Source organism: Myotis yumanensis, unplaced genomic scaffold (assembly GCF_028538775.1).
Source record: "Myotis yumanensis isolate MYYU_CA2020_CCGP unplaced genomic scaffold, mMyoYum1.0.hap1 SCAF_5, whole genome shotgun sequence".
NCBI classification, from domain to species: domain Eukaryota; kingdom Metazoa; phylum Chordata; class Mammalia; order Chiroptera; family Vespertilionidae; genus Myotis; species Myotis yumanensis.
This window is the reverse complement of record NW_027223756.1, coordinates 21,942,746-21,961,269: the sequence shown is the minus strand read 5'-3', so window position 1 is coordinate 21,961,269 and position 18,524 is coordinate 21,942,746. Positions and strand designations below refer to the sequence as shown.

At 47.3% G+C, this 18,524-nt stretch overlaps 1 protein-coding gene and 1 long non-coding RNA gene across 4 annotated transcripts in view; both read right to left on the bottom strand.

Moving 5' to 3' along the window:
- LOC139011617 (uncharacterized) overlaps positions 1–11,129 on the bottom strand; it is a 55,735-nt gene extending 44,606 nt beyond the window's left edge. For both annotated transcript variants that reach the window (XR_011471608.1, XR_011471609.1), the window contains exons 1-2: positions 10,975–11,129; positions 9,825–9,947 (exon numbers count right to left, since the gene is read on the bottom strand). This is a non-coding gene — a long non-coding RNA (uncharacterized lncRNA). The remainder of the gene's footprint in view (positions 1–9,824; positions 9,948–10,974) is intronic.
- A 2,576-nt stretch (positions 11,130–13,705) lies between these two features.
- The window catches only part of SH3TC2 (SH3 domain and tetratricopeptide repeats 2), a 51,752-nt gene continuing 46,933 nt past the window's right edge, over positions 13,706–18,524 (bottom strand). The window contains exons 16-17 of one of the 2 annotated variants that reach the window (XM_070417116.1): positions 16,743–16,939; positions 13,706–15,257 (exon numbers count right to left, since the gene is read on the bottom strand). In XM_070417116.1, the coding sequence (XP_070273217.1) occupies positions 15,066–15,257; positions 16,743–16,939 (389 nt within the window). In that variant the 3' untranslated portion in view covers positions 13,706–15,065. The remainder of the gene's footprint in view (positions 15,258–16,742; positions 16,940–18,524) is intronic. The other variant, XM_070417113.1, reaches the window with a different exon arrangement.

The window sequence follows — 18,524 nt, the reverse complement described above, 5'->3', positions numbered from 1 at the left end:
AAAAGGTAAATATCCACATTTACTTAGAGGTTTAGTGGGTCTCCCTGCCCTCAGAGAACCCAGGTTGGTGCCGTCAGTAACCATATTCCTGGTACCTGCCCTCAAATGACTTACACTCCTAGGGAAGTGTCTACTTCCTGTGGGATCTTGCACGCTCCACGTTCCACTCACCTCTCTGACCTCAGTTTGCAATCCTTATATGGTCAAAAGGAGTACTGATGCTGAAAGCCTGAGGGATTACAGAGGCAACATTTTAAGTTTACAAAACAGAGAAGAGGAAGCGAGTCCTAAGGACTAAGCCATGAAAGATTACTAGTTGATTCTTTCTAAACTATTTTTCATGCTTCCCAGACTTGGACAAGCTGATCTGGTTAATGACAATTCTTCTCGATTCATTTTGACCTCATTTGCATCTTCAGAAAGTAGACAGTGCATAAGAAGAAGGAATGTGTTTTGTCCTGACCAGGTGACTCAGTTGGTTGGACCATCCTCCCATACACCAAAAGGTTTCGGGTTCAATTCCTGGTCAGGGCACATACCTAGGTTGCAGGTTCGATCCCACATTGGGGCGTGTACTGGAGGCAACCGATCAACATTTCTCTCTCTCTCATCGATGTTTTGTTTATCTCTCTCTCTATCAATTAAAAAACAACAACATATCCTCAGGTGAGATAGAGGGGGAAAAAAGAAGGGTTTTTTTCTGACAGAAAATTATTCACTCAAAAATTTTTAAAATCAAAAGACGCAAATATAAATTAATACTTTTTTGAGGCAGTCAGGTTATGAAGGTATGATTTACATACAGTAAAAAAAATTAAGATTTATTCTCTTAGCAAATTTCAAGTATGCAATACAGTATTGTTAATCATAGTCACCATGCTGTACACTGGGTCTCCAAAACTTATTCATCCTTCATATCCGAAACCCTTTGATCAATATTTCCTCATTCCCCTCCTCTGCCCCTGGCAACCACTGTTCTCTCTGCTTTTAAAAGTTCGATGTTTCTTAGGTTTCATATATAAGTGACATCATGCAGTATTTGTCTTTCTGTGTCTGGCTTATTTCATTTAGCATAATGTCCTCCATGTTGCTGCAAATGGTAGAATATTCTTTGCGGCATTATTCACAATAGCCAAGATCTAAAAGCAACCTAAGTGTCTGTCGACTAATGAATGGACAACGATGTGAGGCTATATATGTATAAACACACAATGGAATAGTATTCAGCCTTAAAAAGGAAGGAACTCTTGCCCTAGCCGGTTTTGCTCAGTGGATAGAGCATTAGCCTGGAGACTGAAGGGTCCCAGGTTCAATTCTGGTCAAGGGTACGTACCTCAGTTGCAGGCTTTCCCTGGTCGGGGCTCATGCAGGAGGCAACCAATCAATGTGTTTCTCTCACATTGATATTTCTCTCTGTCTTTCCCGCTCTCTTCCATTCTCTCTAAATCAATGGAAAAATATCCTTGGGTGAGGATTAAAAAGAAAAAAGGAAGGAATTCTTTTTTATTTGAGTAGCAGTGTTTTGATCCAACCCACATCAATCAACCCATGTGAAACTGGGTATGTTGCTTAGCTGCTGTAACCCTCAGTTCTTCATCTCTACAAGGTTTTGTGAGGATGAAGAGAACAATGTATCAGAAAGAGCTCTGGAATCATAAAGCAATGAAACATTAGGTATTAATAAGAACACAGACATGACTACTGAGATTAAACAGGCAACCTTATCAAGCCCGGGTGTTCTTAAAACCTAACAGCATGGGCCGTGCAATTATTAAATGTTAGAACTAAAAGAAATTCCATGACCTTCCACCAAGTCCTAGCTGTTAATGATAGGAACAGAGGCCCTGAAAGGCCAAGGCCACACAAAGTTAGTAGTTGCACAGCCAGTTCGAGAATTCAGAACTGCTGACCCTGTGCCCAGTGTGCTCATTAGCCTGCACAGCCTCCTTCTAACGGCTGGTTTGAACAGTGATCAGACACAACCAAACTTTAGGCCAGTCCCCACCATAATGGAATAATCAGACAACTCAAAGTAGCCCCCAAACACTTCCCATTACATATTCATCGTACTTTCCTAACTCCCACCTTCATGCAGTGTGTGTGTGTGGGGGGGGGGGGGGGTGTCTGCCCCGCTGAAAGCTAAATCTGCCAGGGTATGGGCCTCTATTAGCCATATTACCACATAGTGCCTGGCACATAGAAGTCCTTAATTAACGATTACCGAATGATGGTTTGGAAAATGGGCTTTAGTCAAATGATTTATGCTTACAACAGGTGTGACTTAATGACAGGTATCTTTTTGACAAATTTTTAAGCCATTTGTTTGTGTGACGTGGAGGTTTCATGGGCCAAATCGGAGGGCAAGAATGGCTCAGGCAACCAGACAAGAGGGGCCTGAATCCCATTCCCATGCCGTAATCGCCTGGTCCTTCTCCGTCTTGCTCCTCTAAGGCACCCGTTGTCTAAACAGTACCAAGTGTTAACTTGCTAAATCAGTTACACCCAAAGGGTTGAGATTATTTAACAATGCACTCAGATGAGGTCATATCAAGAATTCTGAGGAGAGGCAGAGTTTTCAAAGAGTCCAGTTCCATGCCAAGGAGCTATTGTTTATGAAATGATTTTTGGAAAATGAAGGATTAACTCAGTAACTAATCTCTTTCATGGGAATTCATTATGCTTAATTCTCTAATTTGAAATTCTTGGTTTTAGATCCATTCCATAATGATGTTATTAGTCTCACTTTTTAAAAAAAAACATGTGAAGCAAATGCTTCTGAATTTAATTTAAATGAAATCTTAATTATTTTAACTCATCTTCATGGAGGAAACAATTCATAATTGCCAACCATCTTTGTTCTCAACAAAGATTGGTTCCACCTGCCACCATTGGGAATGTCCAGGAATATTCTCCTGGATTCTGAATTCCTGGAGGTCAGGGACTTGGGGAGTTTTGTTCATTGGTGTATTCCTAGAGCCTGGGACAGTGATAGGCTCATAGAAGGAATCTAATCATGATTTGTAAGTGCATAAATAATGTGGGGTTATTTGTCTAAGTTGAAACCCTCCTATGGCTTATTCAGGGAGCGATCAGACTGGGCCTCGAGCTCTTAGCCCTGTCCCAGTACAGACCTGTGACATCCATGGTCTCAGGCTAATTTATGGCACTTTCCTCAGAGCCTCCCTCTAGGACAGTGGTTCTCAACCTTCTGGCCCTTTAAATATAGTTCCTCATGTTGTGACCCAACCATAAAATTATTTTCGTTGTTACTTCATAACTGTAATGTTGCTACTGTTATGAATCGTAATGTAAATATCTGATATGCAGGATGGTCTTAGGCCAGTGGCCGGCAAACTGCAGCTCGCAAGCCACATGCGGCTCTTTTGCCCCTTGAGTGTGGCTCTTCCACAAAATACCGACTTCGGCACATGGGCCACGAAGTTTCAATCGCACTGTACGTGGTATTTTGTGGAAGAGCCACACTCAAGGGGCAAAAGAGCCGCATGTGGCTTGCGAGCTGCAGTTTGCCGACCACGGTCTTAGGCAACCCCTGTGAAAGGGTCGTTCGACCGCCAAAGGGGTCGCGACCCACAGGTTGAGAACCGCTGCTCTAGGAGCACTGAAGTAACTGGATGCCAGGAACCACTGCAGAAACCAAGGGGAACCTGACAGGGATGGAGGTGGAGTGATTTGGGGAGAATTGTGAGATAAAGACTTAGATGAATGCAGGTCTGGTCACTCCCACACTGTGTGTGAAGCTCGCCAAATCACGTCCTCCCTCCAGACCTCATCCCCAAACTGAGGAGTTCTTTAGATCATGGGTTTTCTCATCTAAAATCCCCACTCTGTGGTCTAGAGTCAGTTTTTACACTGGGTGCACCCAAAGGTGAGCCCGTCTCCACCTCTGCCACTCCCCAATGCCCACAAGCGAGGCCTGAGCCTACTGCTGCACCTGCCTCTGCCCGGGGCCAGGTCGTGCATGCCCACTAGGGGACAGAGCTGACTGGCCTAGTATCCTTTCTGCATCTTAGAGATGAGGCCAATTTCTTCCAGCCCCACCAGGTAATAAACCTTGGCACTCTAGGAGTTACATGGTGGGAGGTTCAAGAAAACCAACTGGATTTTATGAAAAACAGGTAACAAAGTATCTTTCTCCTTTTTCCATGGAAATGAAAATAACTTTCAAAGATCCTACCCTCGATGGGAGTATCTGCTCTCCCAAAGCGCACTTGGTATCTGGTCTTCAAAGATGACCCCCAAATGAAACACATATCCCAGTATCCACACCACTGAGTGGCCCTCTCTCACACCTGCAGGCTACACCTGTGTAACCAACAGAATGCAGCGAGTGACACTGCGTGACTTCTAAGGCAAGGTCATAAGAGGGCTTGCAGCTTCCCTTTAATCTCCTGGAATGCTGGTTCTTGGAATGCTCACTCCTGGGCCCCTGCCACCATGCTGTAAGAGGCCCAAGCTACATAGAGAAGAAGCCACATCTTGGCACTCCAGTTGACCACGGCCCCAGCTGAGCTCCCCTCGAGCAGCCAGCATCAGCCACCATGCCCACGAGGGCACTATTGTGATGCCTGGCCCAGACGAGTCTCTGGATTGCTCCAGCCCCAGCTGCCATCTGACTGTACCCACATGACAGACCTCCAAGAGAGAACTGCCCAGATGAGCCCAGTCAACCCACCAGACCAAAAGAGAGAATACGGTGTTGTTCCAAAGTTTTGGAGTCACTTATTATGCACAGTTAAAAACTATAGCCCAGCCCTAGCCGGTTTGGCTCAGTGGATAGAACGTCAGCCTGGGAACTGAAAGGTCCCAGGTTCGATTCTGGTCACGGGCACATGCCCAGGTTGTGGGCTCGATCCCCAGTTGGGGACTTGCAGGAGGCAGCCGGTCCATGATTCTCTCTCATCATGGATGTTGATGAAATCAATAAAAATATATTTAAAAAATAAAAATAAAATAAAAACTATAGCCCAGCCAGCGTGGCTCAGTGGTTGAGTGTTGACATATGAGCCAGGAGGTCACGGTTTGATTCCCGATCAGGGTACATGCCTGGGCTGTAGGCTCGATCCCCAGTGTGGGGTGTGCAGGTGGCAGCCAGCCAATGATTCTCTATTTCTTTCTCCCTCTCCCTTCCTCTCTGAAAAAAATAAATTAAATTAAAGATAAAAAACTACAACACTGCCCCAGATTCCTTTACAGGTTTCTATGACCTAAGCTGCTCTCACAAGCCATTTACACTCACTTATACAAGACTTGCCCTTTCTTAACAAAGGTTTTCAAATAGCTGGTTTTATTTTAAATGCCTGAAAATTAAATTCTGAAGTTAGGATATTTTTTCCTATTGGATTTGCAAAGCTTTGCACTGGAAGTAAAACAATGAAGTTGAGTTCTTTAAATCCTATATAATAAAGAGGTAATATGCAAATTGACCCTCACACCCTCACGTCACAAGATGGCCGCCCACGTCATCACAAGATGGCCACCCTCACATCATCAGAAGATGGCTGCCCCCCTGTTGTCACAAGATGGCACCCCCACATTGCCACAAGGTGGCTGGCAGGGGATGGCAGTTGGGGGCAACCAGGCCTGCAGGGGAGGGCAGTTGGGGGTGATCAGGCTGGCAGGGGACCAGTTAGGTGTCAATCATGCCGGCAGGGGAGTGGTTAGGAGCCAGCAGTCCCAGATTGTGAGAGGGATGTCCAAGGGGTCCCAGATTAGAGAGGGTGCAGGCTGGGCTGAGGGACACCCCCTCAGTGCACAAATTTTGTGCACCGGGCCTCTAGTATATGATAAAATAGTTTTATAAACTTGGATCCAAACACATGTCAGTGACTATGGGTTTATAGCTCTTGTAAATATGTTTTTCAAAATTATCCTGATTTCAAGTACAGTCAGAGAAAGACAAGTATCATATGATTTCACTCATCTGTGGAGTCTAATGAACAAAATGAACTAAAATGCAAAATAGGGAGAGACTCATAGATAGAGAGCAGACTGACAACTATCAGTGGCAGGGAGGAGGGGTTGGGTAGCTGGATGGGAGGGTAGAGGGATTGAGTAAAACAGAAAAAAATATAAATCAAGGCTTAATTTATGGCTTTGTTAATTGTACAGACTTAAGAAAGTGATGCTAATAATGCTGATTCTACTTAAAACTGTGTCAAGTCTGTAGCTGTTACATTGTGATGAGCACATCAAACAGGAAATGTTCTTTTAGATACAGAAAAAAAAAATCACTCATAATTGACAAATGAGTGATTTCCTAACTTCTTTGTTGTTTCACTTTCAGGTACTTGCTAATGAAAATACCAGCCAATATTCATGTCAAAACTATGCTTGCCACTCTACACACAAGAGTTCCATATAAATCAATGAGTCCATTGTCTTAGAACCAATTGCCTATATGAAATTTACAATAAAAGCATTTCTATTTTATTGTTATTTGTGAATTGTATGCTGCACACCCTTTATAAAAGGAAAATTTATAAACTTGAGTATGCATAAACGCAAGTTGTCCAACAGGGGGCATATACATGCACATGTTTTTCTTTTTCAGAGAATCTAAAGACTTAGCCACTTCCCTCCGACTCCCCTCAGAAGCCCCTCATCTCTTCCCACAAGACCACCAGGCCCTGCTGCAGCCACCAGGACCTTAGGCCAAGTGAGGTCACAGTGGGCCCGGGGAAGGGCCTGGAAGCTCCAGGCCGAGGAAAGGAAGGCCCATGTTTACAGTGAGGGCCGGCTTCAGAATGGCCTTTGTGTGCTCAGGGCCTTTATTTATTTTCACACCAGCCTAAGGCCTTTGACCCCAGTTTGAAGTCAAACAACAGGAAGAAAGGTCCTTTTTTATTTCCCATAGGGATTGGCCACATGGTTTGGAGAGAGAACTTGGGGATGCTGTGAAGGCTTGGCTGGGTCATCCCAGAGCGCTGGAACCACAGCTCGTGTTAGAACTGGAACGGATGACCCATTGCCTCCCGGAGGCCATGCAGCCTGCGGAATCCCGCCCTCAGGTGGGTACCTCTCTGTTTCCTGTCATGCTGTTGTCCTGCAGGGGGCATACTTATTTATTTCATTATTTTATCCCCGTATAATTTATACCCTAAATCAAGCACTGATTTCCAGGTCAGAGAGAACTGTTTCTTATTGTATGTGTGTTTTTAAAAATATTTTTATTGATTTCAGAGAGGAAGTGAGAAAGAGAGAGAGAGAAACATCAATGATGAGACAGATTCATTGATTGGCTGCCTCCTGCACACCCCACACTAGGGATGGAGCCCTGACCAGGAATCAAACCATGACCTCCTGGTTCATAGGTCGATGCTCAACCACTGAGCCACACCGGCAGGGCAAGAACTGAGTCTTTGCAAGTGTGTTAACTACTTAGAGCCTTGACTCCTTCATCTGGGAGGTGGGGAGAGTAACACCTCTGTGCAGGGTCGTTTGGAGTGTCTCACCATTGCTGCAGGTGGATTATTAGCACAGCGCCTAGTGGCGGGCAGTGCTCAGGGAAATACCATGTCCTGACTGCTCATAACTGCTCCCTCTGTGGGAATTAGGAAGAGGCCAGCGCATGTATAGCAACTCAATCTGAACAAGTGAAAATGAAGCTTATTATTCTTAATAAATAGGCTTTTACTGAGCAGCTGCTATGGGTGGGAGTATCACCCAGTTTTCTAGTCACTCATGAGCAAAAAGCAGGTAGAGTATTGGTTTTAATACTTTCTCCCTCTCATGAGTGATAAAAGGGGTTGCAAGCTGACTCCAAAGTTGCATTCATTTTTGTATTAACCAAATCTTTGTTGAGATTCTACTATGTGTCAGACACTGGGCTCAACTCTGGAAATGCAGAGGTGAGTGACCCAGACAAGGTCCCTGCTCTCATGAGGCCTCCGATCTAGGTGGGGTGCAGGGGTCATCTTTTAAAAATCCACACAGATAGTACAACTATGAACTATGATAAGTGCCCTAGAAGAAACGTATAGGGATCTCTAAGCACGTGCAAACAGAAGACCCTGATCTAAGAACATAAGGAGAAAGATTTTTATATAACTGAAAAGGAAGGGAAGGGAAGGGAAGGGAAGGGAAGGGAAGGGAAGGGAAGGGAAAGGAAAAGAAAAGAAAAGAAAAGAAAAGAAAAGAAAAGAAAAGAAAAGAAAAGAAAAGAAAAGAAAAGAAGAGAAGAGAAGAGAAGAGAAGAGAAGAGAAGAGAAGAGAAAAGAAAAGAAAAGAAAAGAAAAGAAAAGAAAAGAAAAGAAAAGAAAAGAAAAGAAAAGAAAAGAAAGTCACTGGTCTTGGAAGAGGGTCAGAATATCTGTCTCACTAACCCCCTAGGACTTTCAAACAACAGAAGATACAAATCCTCCAACTCATCCCTCTGCTTGGTTGTTCTTCCTCCACCCACTAGAGTCCCAAAGCTACATGTTCTGGGACAGACAAAAGTCTGTTTTGTTTTGTTTCATGAATAAGTAGCTGTTTGGTCACCAGGATTACCAGGCAGCTGTTATTTCAGCCTGGCCAGCGCCGCTCCCCCGGGGGAAAGCGATGCGGCTGCTGTCACTGCTGTCTGGTACCGCGCAGAGGAGCCAGGGCGGCCTCTGAGCATCCCTACGGAGCAGGTGTCCAATCTCTCCCCAGATGAACAAACATCAAACGTTCTCAACTTACAAGCAAGCTCAAGAACAAAAATATCACCGTCTCGCACAATGTTTGGCCCATGCAAGAAAGGTGACGTGGTTGAAAGTCATGTACATCATGTTTAAATATCATACTCGAGATATAAAAGGTGCAAATCGGAAATGGAAGAGAGCGCCTATCGCAAAAATCCTTTATATTAGTAGTGGTAAAAAGTTGGAATCTCTAATAAAAATAAAATGGAAGAGTAAGAGAAGAGATAAGCATTCCCGAGTCCTATAAGTAACAGACTGTTTCTAACACTATTTATGAGAAGTTTTAAGGCACCCTGACATGAACATGGGCTCCTACGGGCTGTTTGTTTTACAGACCATTTGGAGACCGATGGTGCCCTGCAAGCTTTCCCATGGTATCAACAGTAGGTGATTCTCTCATGCCTGTGACCTCCTTCCTGTCACTGTCATTCAAGTCACATGACCATGACGAGACAGACCCAAGGGGCTCCACCTGCTGCCTCACTGTTCAGGTGTCCATTGCCTTCTGTTATTCGCTCTGGGTCTCTTGCAAATTCCCTTCACTCACCCTACTCCTCACCTGGAATCTTCAGAATCTAATTTATAATTTGTTTTTGACCCATCACCACTATGCCATTATATAAACTTTCTCCTTTCATTTTCCATCTGGGAAAAATGGTTCATCATCTTTTCTAGACTAAGACACCTGATAAGCTCCACGTTTTTCTTAAGACCTAGAAAAATCAGGTCTCTCCAAGTCCCTTCTGGAGGAATTCATTTTTTTTTTTTTTGACCACTGGAACCACAGTATTGATTTCAGCCCAATATTCTAGGCTGAGGAAACAAGTTTTAATCTTGCTTCTATTGTGATCACTCTGGTGATAGCATCTGTCTCCGGACACTTATAATGTAATGGGTTAGAGCTCTAGTTCCGGCATCAGAAAAATGTTAGTTCAAATCTCGCCTCGACCACTTACCTGCTGTGGACTTAAGCCACTTCCATTCTCTAAACATCAGTGGAGATAAAAAAAAAAAAAAAAAAAAAAATGGTATTCCTCAAAATGGATTACATGAGAGAATCCTCGGAAAGATTTTGCAACAGGGCCTGGTGCATAATATTCATTCAACAGCATGAATCCTCTTTTTAATGTTGATCTGTACCTGCTCTCTGGTCTCAGCAAAGTCGTCTGTCCAACGATGAGAAGGAACAAAGGCCGCAGCCTTCCTGTGCTTTCTGAGAGGCCGCCCTCCGGGTCAGGGCTTTTCAAACTGCGGCTAAGGAATCTAGCAATCAGTTTAGAAGGCCATTAGCTGGACATTTTTAAATTAGAGTAGAATGTAAAAAAATTACAGGATAGAAGACAAGTCAGAGAAAGACAGGAGAGAAGAGAAGAGAATAGAATAGATCAAAGTCTATTTCGTGTTGCAGGGACTACGTGGTGATATGCATAGGAGGATCCAATGTAAAAGCATTTTTTGCTGTGTCACAGTAAGCAAAGAGAAAAAAAAGGTTTGAAAGCTGCTGCTGTAGGCTGATGCAGAGCTATTAAATACTGTACTTAAATATGGTTTAGGAGGGGCATTACTGCCCCCTACTGGGGCTAGTCTTAATTTCTCACAGAGATGGGACACCATAGGTTAGCAAAGGCCTAACTGTCATTGCCCACATGACCTCAGCCATCCTCTCCTATCCCATCTGGAGGCTCACTTGGAGGCGACTCACCCCTTGAGCTACCTCAATGCCCTCAGCGATGAGTCAAGGCAGCACTAGAAGTAGGAGCTGGTGTTCTGACCTTGAAAATAATTTTATAGCACAGCGTCCTTCCCTCCTACCCGCCCCCAACAGTCTCTCCTGGGAAACTGAGCTGAGCAGCCCCATGACTGATTCTCAGCCACATGTTATCCTTGGTCCCACCTCTGCCCCATCCCACATCCCAGCTGGGCAGAGCCTTCCCAGCCCTACGCAGCCACCTGTCTCTGCTTCTCTGGGGAGACTACACCCCTTAGAGGAATGCAAACCAACTGCATGTTCTCAGAGCCAGGATGCCAGTAGCCTCCATCCTCCAACCTGCTGAGGTCTGAAATAACTGACTGGGGTTGCCATAGCCAGATCCTCAGGGGTCTCCCACCTCCCCTCCTGCTGCTCTGTAGCCCATTCTCATGCTCATCTTTCCAAAGCGCAAATCTGACCACACTCTCTCCTGCTTATAACCTTTCTGTGGCTCACCCTCACCCTCAGGGTGAAGGCTAAACCCCTCAGGGTCTGCCTCCAGCGCCCCCTCCAGCCTCTCCTCTCACGTCCGCTTCCTACCTCCTTGACTCGGCTCCAGCTTTGCTGAACTTGCGGCTCTTCTCAGAAAATGCCAGGCCCTCTCCACCCCCTGGCCTGCAGTTAGAATGATAGATCTCTGTCTCAGGACTCGGCTTAGATGTCACTTTTTCCAGGAAGTCCTCCCTGGTGCCCTCACTCTCGTGCCTGAGTTAAATTCCCTCCCTGAGTCCCACACAACACACTCTGTGACTGGCTCCCAACACAGTGCTCCTCCTCCTGAATCACATTCGTTTACCTAACGTGCCCCTTCCCTCTCCCTGAGGTGGGACGCGCATGCCCAGCTTGGCAATGAGCAGCACGGACTCTCCTGGCGGGGAGGGCAGCCCTTGGCACGGGGAAAGCACTTTCCCCGTTTCTCTGGCTGCTCCAGGAGGACAAGAGTAGTCTGTCTTCCACGCTCCCTGCCACTTGCCAATCTTCTTATTTTCACATAATGCCCGCCTGAGCCTAGCTGGGCACTTGCCTTGACAACAGCTTCTAGTTTGAGTTTAGTGGATTGTTTTGTTTTCACTGCATTCGTTTTTATTTATAAATTCTAATATGGAAAGCAATGCAAGATTTTCTTTTATAGGATTAATTTATATCAGTAAAGGAAGCAAATCAATTTAGAAAAAGGTTGGCAAATGGCTGTCCAGGTGGCGTGCATGGCGGTAAACGCATGCATACTCACACGCACACGTGCATGGAAGCGTGAAGGTCACTGTGCAGGAGAGAACCCTCCGTTAGTGCAGTAAGTCCTCGGGGCATGAGAGGCAGGGTGCTAACCACCCGTGTGACTGGGAGAAAATCACTTTTCTGTTTCTTAGTTTAGTCGCCTGTAAAAAGAAGAGAACAAAATTGGGCCATAGAAGCAAATGATTTCATCTCCCGGATACAAATCTCTCTTCCTGCTCATACGACTTGGAAATCACTTGGCTGAAAAGGAACCCACAAGTGATTATACTTTTTTATATTAGAGATCAGAGATCTGAGGGGGACAGAGGTCAAGCAACTTACACAAGGTCACAATGCAATTTAATGTCAAATTCAAGACCTGAATCCAGGTTTCCCCACCCCGGTGATCTGTTTTCCTCCTCATTCTGAAACCACCCCCTTATGAAACACACACACACACACACACACACACACAATATAAAACCATCTTGAAATAATAGAAAAATAAATAAGAAAAAGATAAAGTCCATATTTAACAATGTTAAATAGGGAAGTAATATACCTGGAAGCTGAGAAAATATGTATGTTACAGGGCTTTCCACAATGCTGTAATTCCCTTGTTCTTTATGTGGGTTAGACACCAGGAGCCAGGCAGGCCACACAAGCTTAAGTGAATCACCTTTGGTTACTATACATGTATAATAAAACCTGCTTATGAAGGCCAGATCCGATCACCACTTCACCCTCTGTGGGTCATGAAAAACAGCTTCCTCAAGATTTCAAGGGGGATAGTCACCTACATTTTTTAAATGGAATTTTTAAACACTTTTAAAACTATCTCAGCAGATCAATTTGCATATAGGATGTAGTCCCTGCAATGACACCGTGCAGTGTTTTCCTCTACCCTTGTCTTTGCAAGTGCGCTGACATGTTTATCGCTGAGCTGGTTAGAAGCAGACTTACCAGATTTACAGGTGAACCAAAGTGCACAGGATCAAAACATTTTAACCAAAATTCCCAATGAAATGTAAAATGGGTAGATCTAATGGCCTTCATTTAAATATATATATATATATATGGTCACGTAAATATATATGTATGTGTGTCTATATAAATTTCATATGTAGCAATTGATAAAGATCTGGTCAAACTGACGGTCATGTGTGATGTTTCAGTTGATCATAAGCCCACTGTGAGCCAATAGTAAAATGTGGTGGCTCGGGGAAAAGTAATATCCTAACACAACGCTGAAATAACATTAAGCACCGTAACATCCCTCTGTGCGCCCACCAGCCAATCCAGAGGCCTGGTGCAGTTACGGGAACCACGCCGTCAGAGTGACAGACGCTGGCATCTGTCCAGGAGAGTGATGGGTCAATGGGAAGGGGAGAGGGTCTATAACCTGAGGCAGATGGCGCATGGTTGTGGCACCTGTTCGAGGGCCAAGCGAGCCTTCTGCACATGTAAGAAGCACAGAGGCTCTGGGACGCACACGCCCGGGTCAGCTCCCAGAATGTTGCTGAAAGGTCTCCACATAGGAGGTTAGTCTCCTCCACAGCTTCCCTCCCCACTCGGGATTGTATGGTTTATAGTGGGAACAAAACCACATCTATTTTACATGGTAGTGCATTAGGCCACTTTATTTCCTTCTGGAGAAGACTATTCTGTGGAGAGTGTTTTGACAACCAAGCACGCTCCTAAAAGAAAATGAGAGGTCTGGAGTGTAGACAAGCTTGGTGACTAAAGGCTGCCACGTTGATTCAATTCACCACCCGCTTCCCATCCCAACACACCCCCAACCGTATGGTTGGCCCAGGAGGCTAGAAATGAAGGGCAGATAGTCTGGCAGCAAAATCGAAGCTGCTGGGCATCAGGTGGGGAGCCCCACTGTGGGGTCTTCTTGCGTGTTCCCACAGTTCAGGGTGAGGGTGACCCACCTGTGTCAGGGTCACAGGAGTTGCTCATTAAAATGCACGTTCCTGGGCGTCTCCCAGACCTACTGGGTCAGCACCATGGGGGCAGGCAGCTCCTGAATGGCCCCAATGATGCCCGCCTCCCGGGATGCACAGCCTCCCTTTTTGTGTGGGCTGGACCTAGTGACTCACTTATAAGAACAGAAAAGGCAAAAATAGGTGGATGTTGCTTCTGAGGTTAGGTCGTGAGAAGCCTGTGAATCACAACGTGAGTGTAAGTTGCTCCTTCCACTTCACCCCCATGGAGAGCTCAAAGGTGCCTCCCATCTCTGAGGACAGATAGTAGCTCCTCTTCCTCTTCCTCTTCCTCGCCTCTCTCGCTCGCTCACTGATGAAGCCGGGAGCTTGGGCCGCCCTGGCCAACAGCAAGCAAGGCTCTGCCCGCTCGCTCACTGATGAAGCCGGGAGCTTGGGCCGCCCTGGCCAACAGCGAGCAAGGCTCTGCCCGCAGCCAGCACAACGTGAGTGGGTTTCAAAGCAGATTCTTCCCTCGCCGAGCCTGAGAAGACTGCAGCCATGGCCGACACCTTGACCGTAGCCTTGGGAGCCGCCCTGAGCCAGGTCACTCTTGGATCCCGGCCCTACAGAAACTGAGATAATGATGCTCCCGGCCACTGCGCGTGTCATGCGATGACAGATACTAATAGAGATGCTCTGTCAGGGAGCTGCCCTGAAATCATGACACCCAGCCTCAGGTCTCCCCTCCCCCCTCTCCCTATGACACAGGAGACAAATGTCTGTGCAAATGCAAATGGGCAATATTTAATAATATACACTATTTACACGTCACCTACGTCATAGCTTTCTAAGGCTCGATTTTTACATCCTGGCCCTTGGGAAGCTTCTTCTGGTTCTTGGGGCGGGGGGGGGGGGGGAGGGGGGGGGGAGACAGGGAGGGGGGAGCCTCGGGGCAGGATGGAGACAAGTGAACCTGCCTTCGACCTCACGCCTGTGCCTTCCGGGGCCATTCTGAGGCTGTGTCTTTGGGGCTAAGAGCATGGTCATTCCCACCTGCCGATCCCCAGGCCCCTCCACGGGCAAGGGGAGGGGTCTTTCCCTGAGCAAAGTCAGTGAGGCAGCCAAGTCCAATCGCTTACCTCCTCCCAGCCAGTCCCTGATTTCCCAGGGGAAGGAGCAAGACTTCCCACGGGCACGGCTTCTCATTTTCTCCAGGAGAATCGTGGGCCAAAGAAAAGTGCATTTCCGAGGCCAGCTGTGTGGAAGGGCCACCGTCAACTGGGAAGGCGCTGGACCCCCAGCCGGGACTTCTCTCCGGGCTCCATCTCCCACCGCTGTGTGGCCAGCCCCGAAGGAGCCCCTCTTCTCACTGTCAAATGAGGGGCTGGGCCAGGTGATGACTTAGACCCTCCAATTAGTGTCCAGGAGCCTAAGGCAGGGAGGCACTTCTGGCATGGCAACTGGTCAGAGCTGGGCCAGCTCTCCTCAGAGGGCCAGGCCCCCGCCACTCAGCCACCGCGCCCTCTCTGCGGAGCGCCCAGATGGGCTGCTGAGCCACAGGGGGCTCTGGCAGATGCTGTCCAGCCTGCTCCTGATGGTGTCCTGCAGCTCCTCGTCGCCCAGCAGGGCCGCTGCTGCCAGGGCCAGCCACAAGTACTCAGTGGCATCGTGGGCATCCTAACCCCAAGGCACAGGGCAAAGAAGAGACAGCATTAGCAGCATTTCCAAGAGGCCTGGAGGCGGCGCTGGGAGCCCTAGCGGTGTCTGCCCCACATACCTTCACCCCTCTCCAGGTTCCTAGGGGAGCTCCTGCCCTCCTCCCAGGCACAGGGTGGCACCTTAACTAGGGTCAGCCAATCACGAAGCAGCATCCCCTAGGCACAGTGCTTCAGGAAGGTATAAATGACTCAAGCTGGCCTATCCCAGTCCCTCCCCAAGGCCTTCCAGTGTAATCTAGCAGAGAAAATGGTCCCTTACCCTTTTAGATATGGGCTTGGGCCTGCCCATGGGGGGGAGGAGGGGGGAGACTAAGGAACATGGGGAAGGAGAAGCATACAGAGCCAACAGATAGAGGGAGGCAGGGAATGCATGATGGGAAACTGAATTCATTCCTGAACTCCCCTGTTATTTAAGCAAACAAACTGCCTCTTTTGCTTAAGCTAGCTGGAGTTGAGTTCTTCCCCGGCAGCTGTAGAGCCTTTAGTTGACACAATCCAATCATGCACTTTGTCCCTGGGCCACTTGCTGGGAGCTGTGGGCAGAGGCACGATGGCTGGGGGCCTCCATGCCCAGGCCTCCCTGCCTACAGGGTGGGGATGAGGCACAGATCTGCCTCGGGTGAGACTCAACAGGGATGTCTGGTTCCCATCAACCCTCATAACTCAATAATCAACTCAGGCCAGAAACAACGTCTGGCAAAGACGAAAAGGACAGCAGAGTTGCCCTGAGGATCCCCTGGGGCCAAACACAGGCCACTCGAAACCACCTTATTAAGAGATTAAGGCTTATGCTGGAGCAGACCGACCTCTGGCAAAGGGAAGCCAATGACTGGGGACAAGATTTGAGCCAGAAGTGTGAGAGAGTTTCAGGTCACCAGCACAGTCCTAGAAGAGGCAGGGAAAGCAAGCCCTGGGTTCAACTCCAGCAGAGCAAACAGGAGAATCGGGACTAAGACCTTCCGCAAGCCGAGGGATGCTGGCATCCGAAGACCCCACTCCTCATTGTCTAAATATAGTTTACACAACTGTATAAGTGAGTTGCAATGGATTAGTTAACCTATAACATCTTGTAGACATACAGGTAAGCATTCATTTTTCTTTTTCTTTTGGAGCTTTTGTTTTGGGTCTCATATATTTTCATAGGCTCTCAGGAACCAGGCAACGTGCCCATCCTACCTGACAGATAAAGTGGTCACAGGAACCAGAGCAGAGCAAGGAGGAAGAGGAGCTACTATCTGTCCTCAGAGATGGGAGGCACAGGGCACCTTTGAGCTCTCCATGGGGGTGAAGTGGAAGGAGCATTGGTCCCCAGTGGAGTCGGTCCCCACCCTTTGAGACGGGACTCCCCCGCAGGGCCATCTCAGCTCTACCCTGAAGGCCCAGGGTCCGGGAAGAACATGGCTGAATGGCAGCTCTCACCTGACCTTAGAAGCCTGACTCTTACCTTCAGCTGGTAGAACGTGAGTCGGCCCAGGCGACAATATACCTTTGCGTAGTACAAGGCCTCCTTGGGGCTCTGCAGCCAGGCCGGACAGAGGGACAGAGTCTTCAGGTAGCAGTCCTCGGCCATCTCATACATGTGCAGGGAGTAGTACACCGTGGCCAGACGGTGGAAGGCCACCAGCTCCTGCTTCTGATCTCCTAGGGATCGGAAGACTGAGCAAGACCCCGGCAGCCAGCGCTTCCCATCACCCGTCCCCTCATTCGCTCTGCACAGTTCTGTGGAGGTCTGCTAGGGTCAGGGACTGGGCTCGGGACATGAGGAACAGAGCAGAACAGGCCCCTGCCCTCGCGAGGGCTACTGTCTCACAGGACACAAACATTCCGGAAATAATTCCACAAACAGAAGTAAAATTACACCCGGGGTAAGTGCTACAAAAGAAGACACAGCTGCCTGAGAGCGCACCGGTCAAGATTTTCTGGGATGATTCCTGAAGGAAACATTCTCCTTATTACAGGTGTCACCTTCACTTGAGATTCTGGGAAATAATTATTTCCAAATTCCTGTGGGGGACGTGGTGACAAGATGAGCTTGCCGAAACAGCTACGGATTCTTTACAAGGAGATAACACTTGTCAGCTCCACACACGGGCTGTCCTGAGGGCTCTGGGCTGCCACCAGCTTGGATCTCAGGGTCTCCGGGAAGCCACAGAGACCTGCTCTCCAGCAACACACACTATGGAGCCTCTGCTCTAGGGAGCCTAGATCTTATTTTGGTTTTGGGTAGATTTGTTGTTTCAATAACAAAGTGGCCTTTTAAAGAGAACAAAGGCTTCCAATGGGTGGTTTGGGGGTGGGGAGGGAGTGGCATATGTGCAAGGTGGCTGTTTGATGCAATCTAAAAACATCACTTTTAAGATTTAAAGGCCCAAAAGCCCAAATTATAATAGAAAATCCAAGGGGGAGATAATTCTGCTATGGACAAATGCAGTCACAGGGAAGCATAAAAGGGTGGGAAACAGCTCCCTTTGGCTCTGCCCAGGGGAGGATAAAGAGTGCACCCAGAGGCAGCTGCCTGGCGCCCCCAAGGCCTCTCCTGAGATCAGCAGACAGCCCCTCAGGGGTTCTTTGCAGTAAAGAAAAAGATAGGATGAGGAAAGAGGGAGCTCCGAAGTGCAATTAGACACAATAATGTCCAGTAGCATCAACATCCCATGCCCTTGAGCATGCCCAGAAGTCTCCTCTGGCATCCTCAGGAAGACTGCACCTGCCTCCACATCTAATCCCTCCTCTGACCAAACCTGCTGTCCCTCAGGCACCAGCATTCCAAATGCGGTGGGGGCTCTTTAAAAATCTTTCTTTTAGTCTCCCTTCTTTCTCCTTTAATGACTTAGGTTGTTTCCCATGAACTTTTGTGGTAAATGCAAACTATTTTGGTTACAGGGTGAGTTAAGTTAATGGGATTCTGACCTTCATTTACATTTCAGTTCTTTGGGGGAAAAATATGCATTTGACTCACAATCAACCAATTAAACATTTAGGGCACAGTTTCTTCTCTACAAGGCAATGCCCATGCATAGAATAAAATACCTTCTGCCCTGTGCTGGGAAGTAACACACATGATAATCTAAGAATTAGAGCAACACAGGTCACACTTATCCAGGACCAGTTAGGTACCAAGCACTATGCTGCAGGTTTACGTGGACAATCATTGATCTTCATAACAACTGCACAAGGTGGGTGCTACTTTTAATCCTGATTTGCCAAAGACAAACTCGAGACTCCA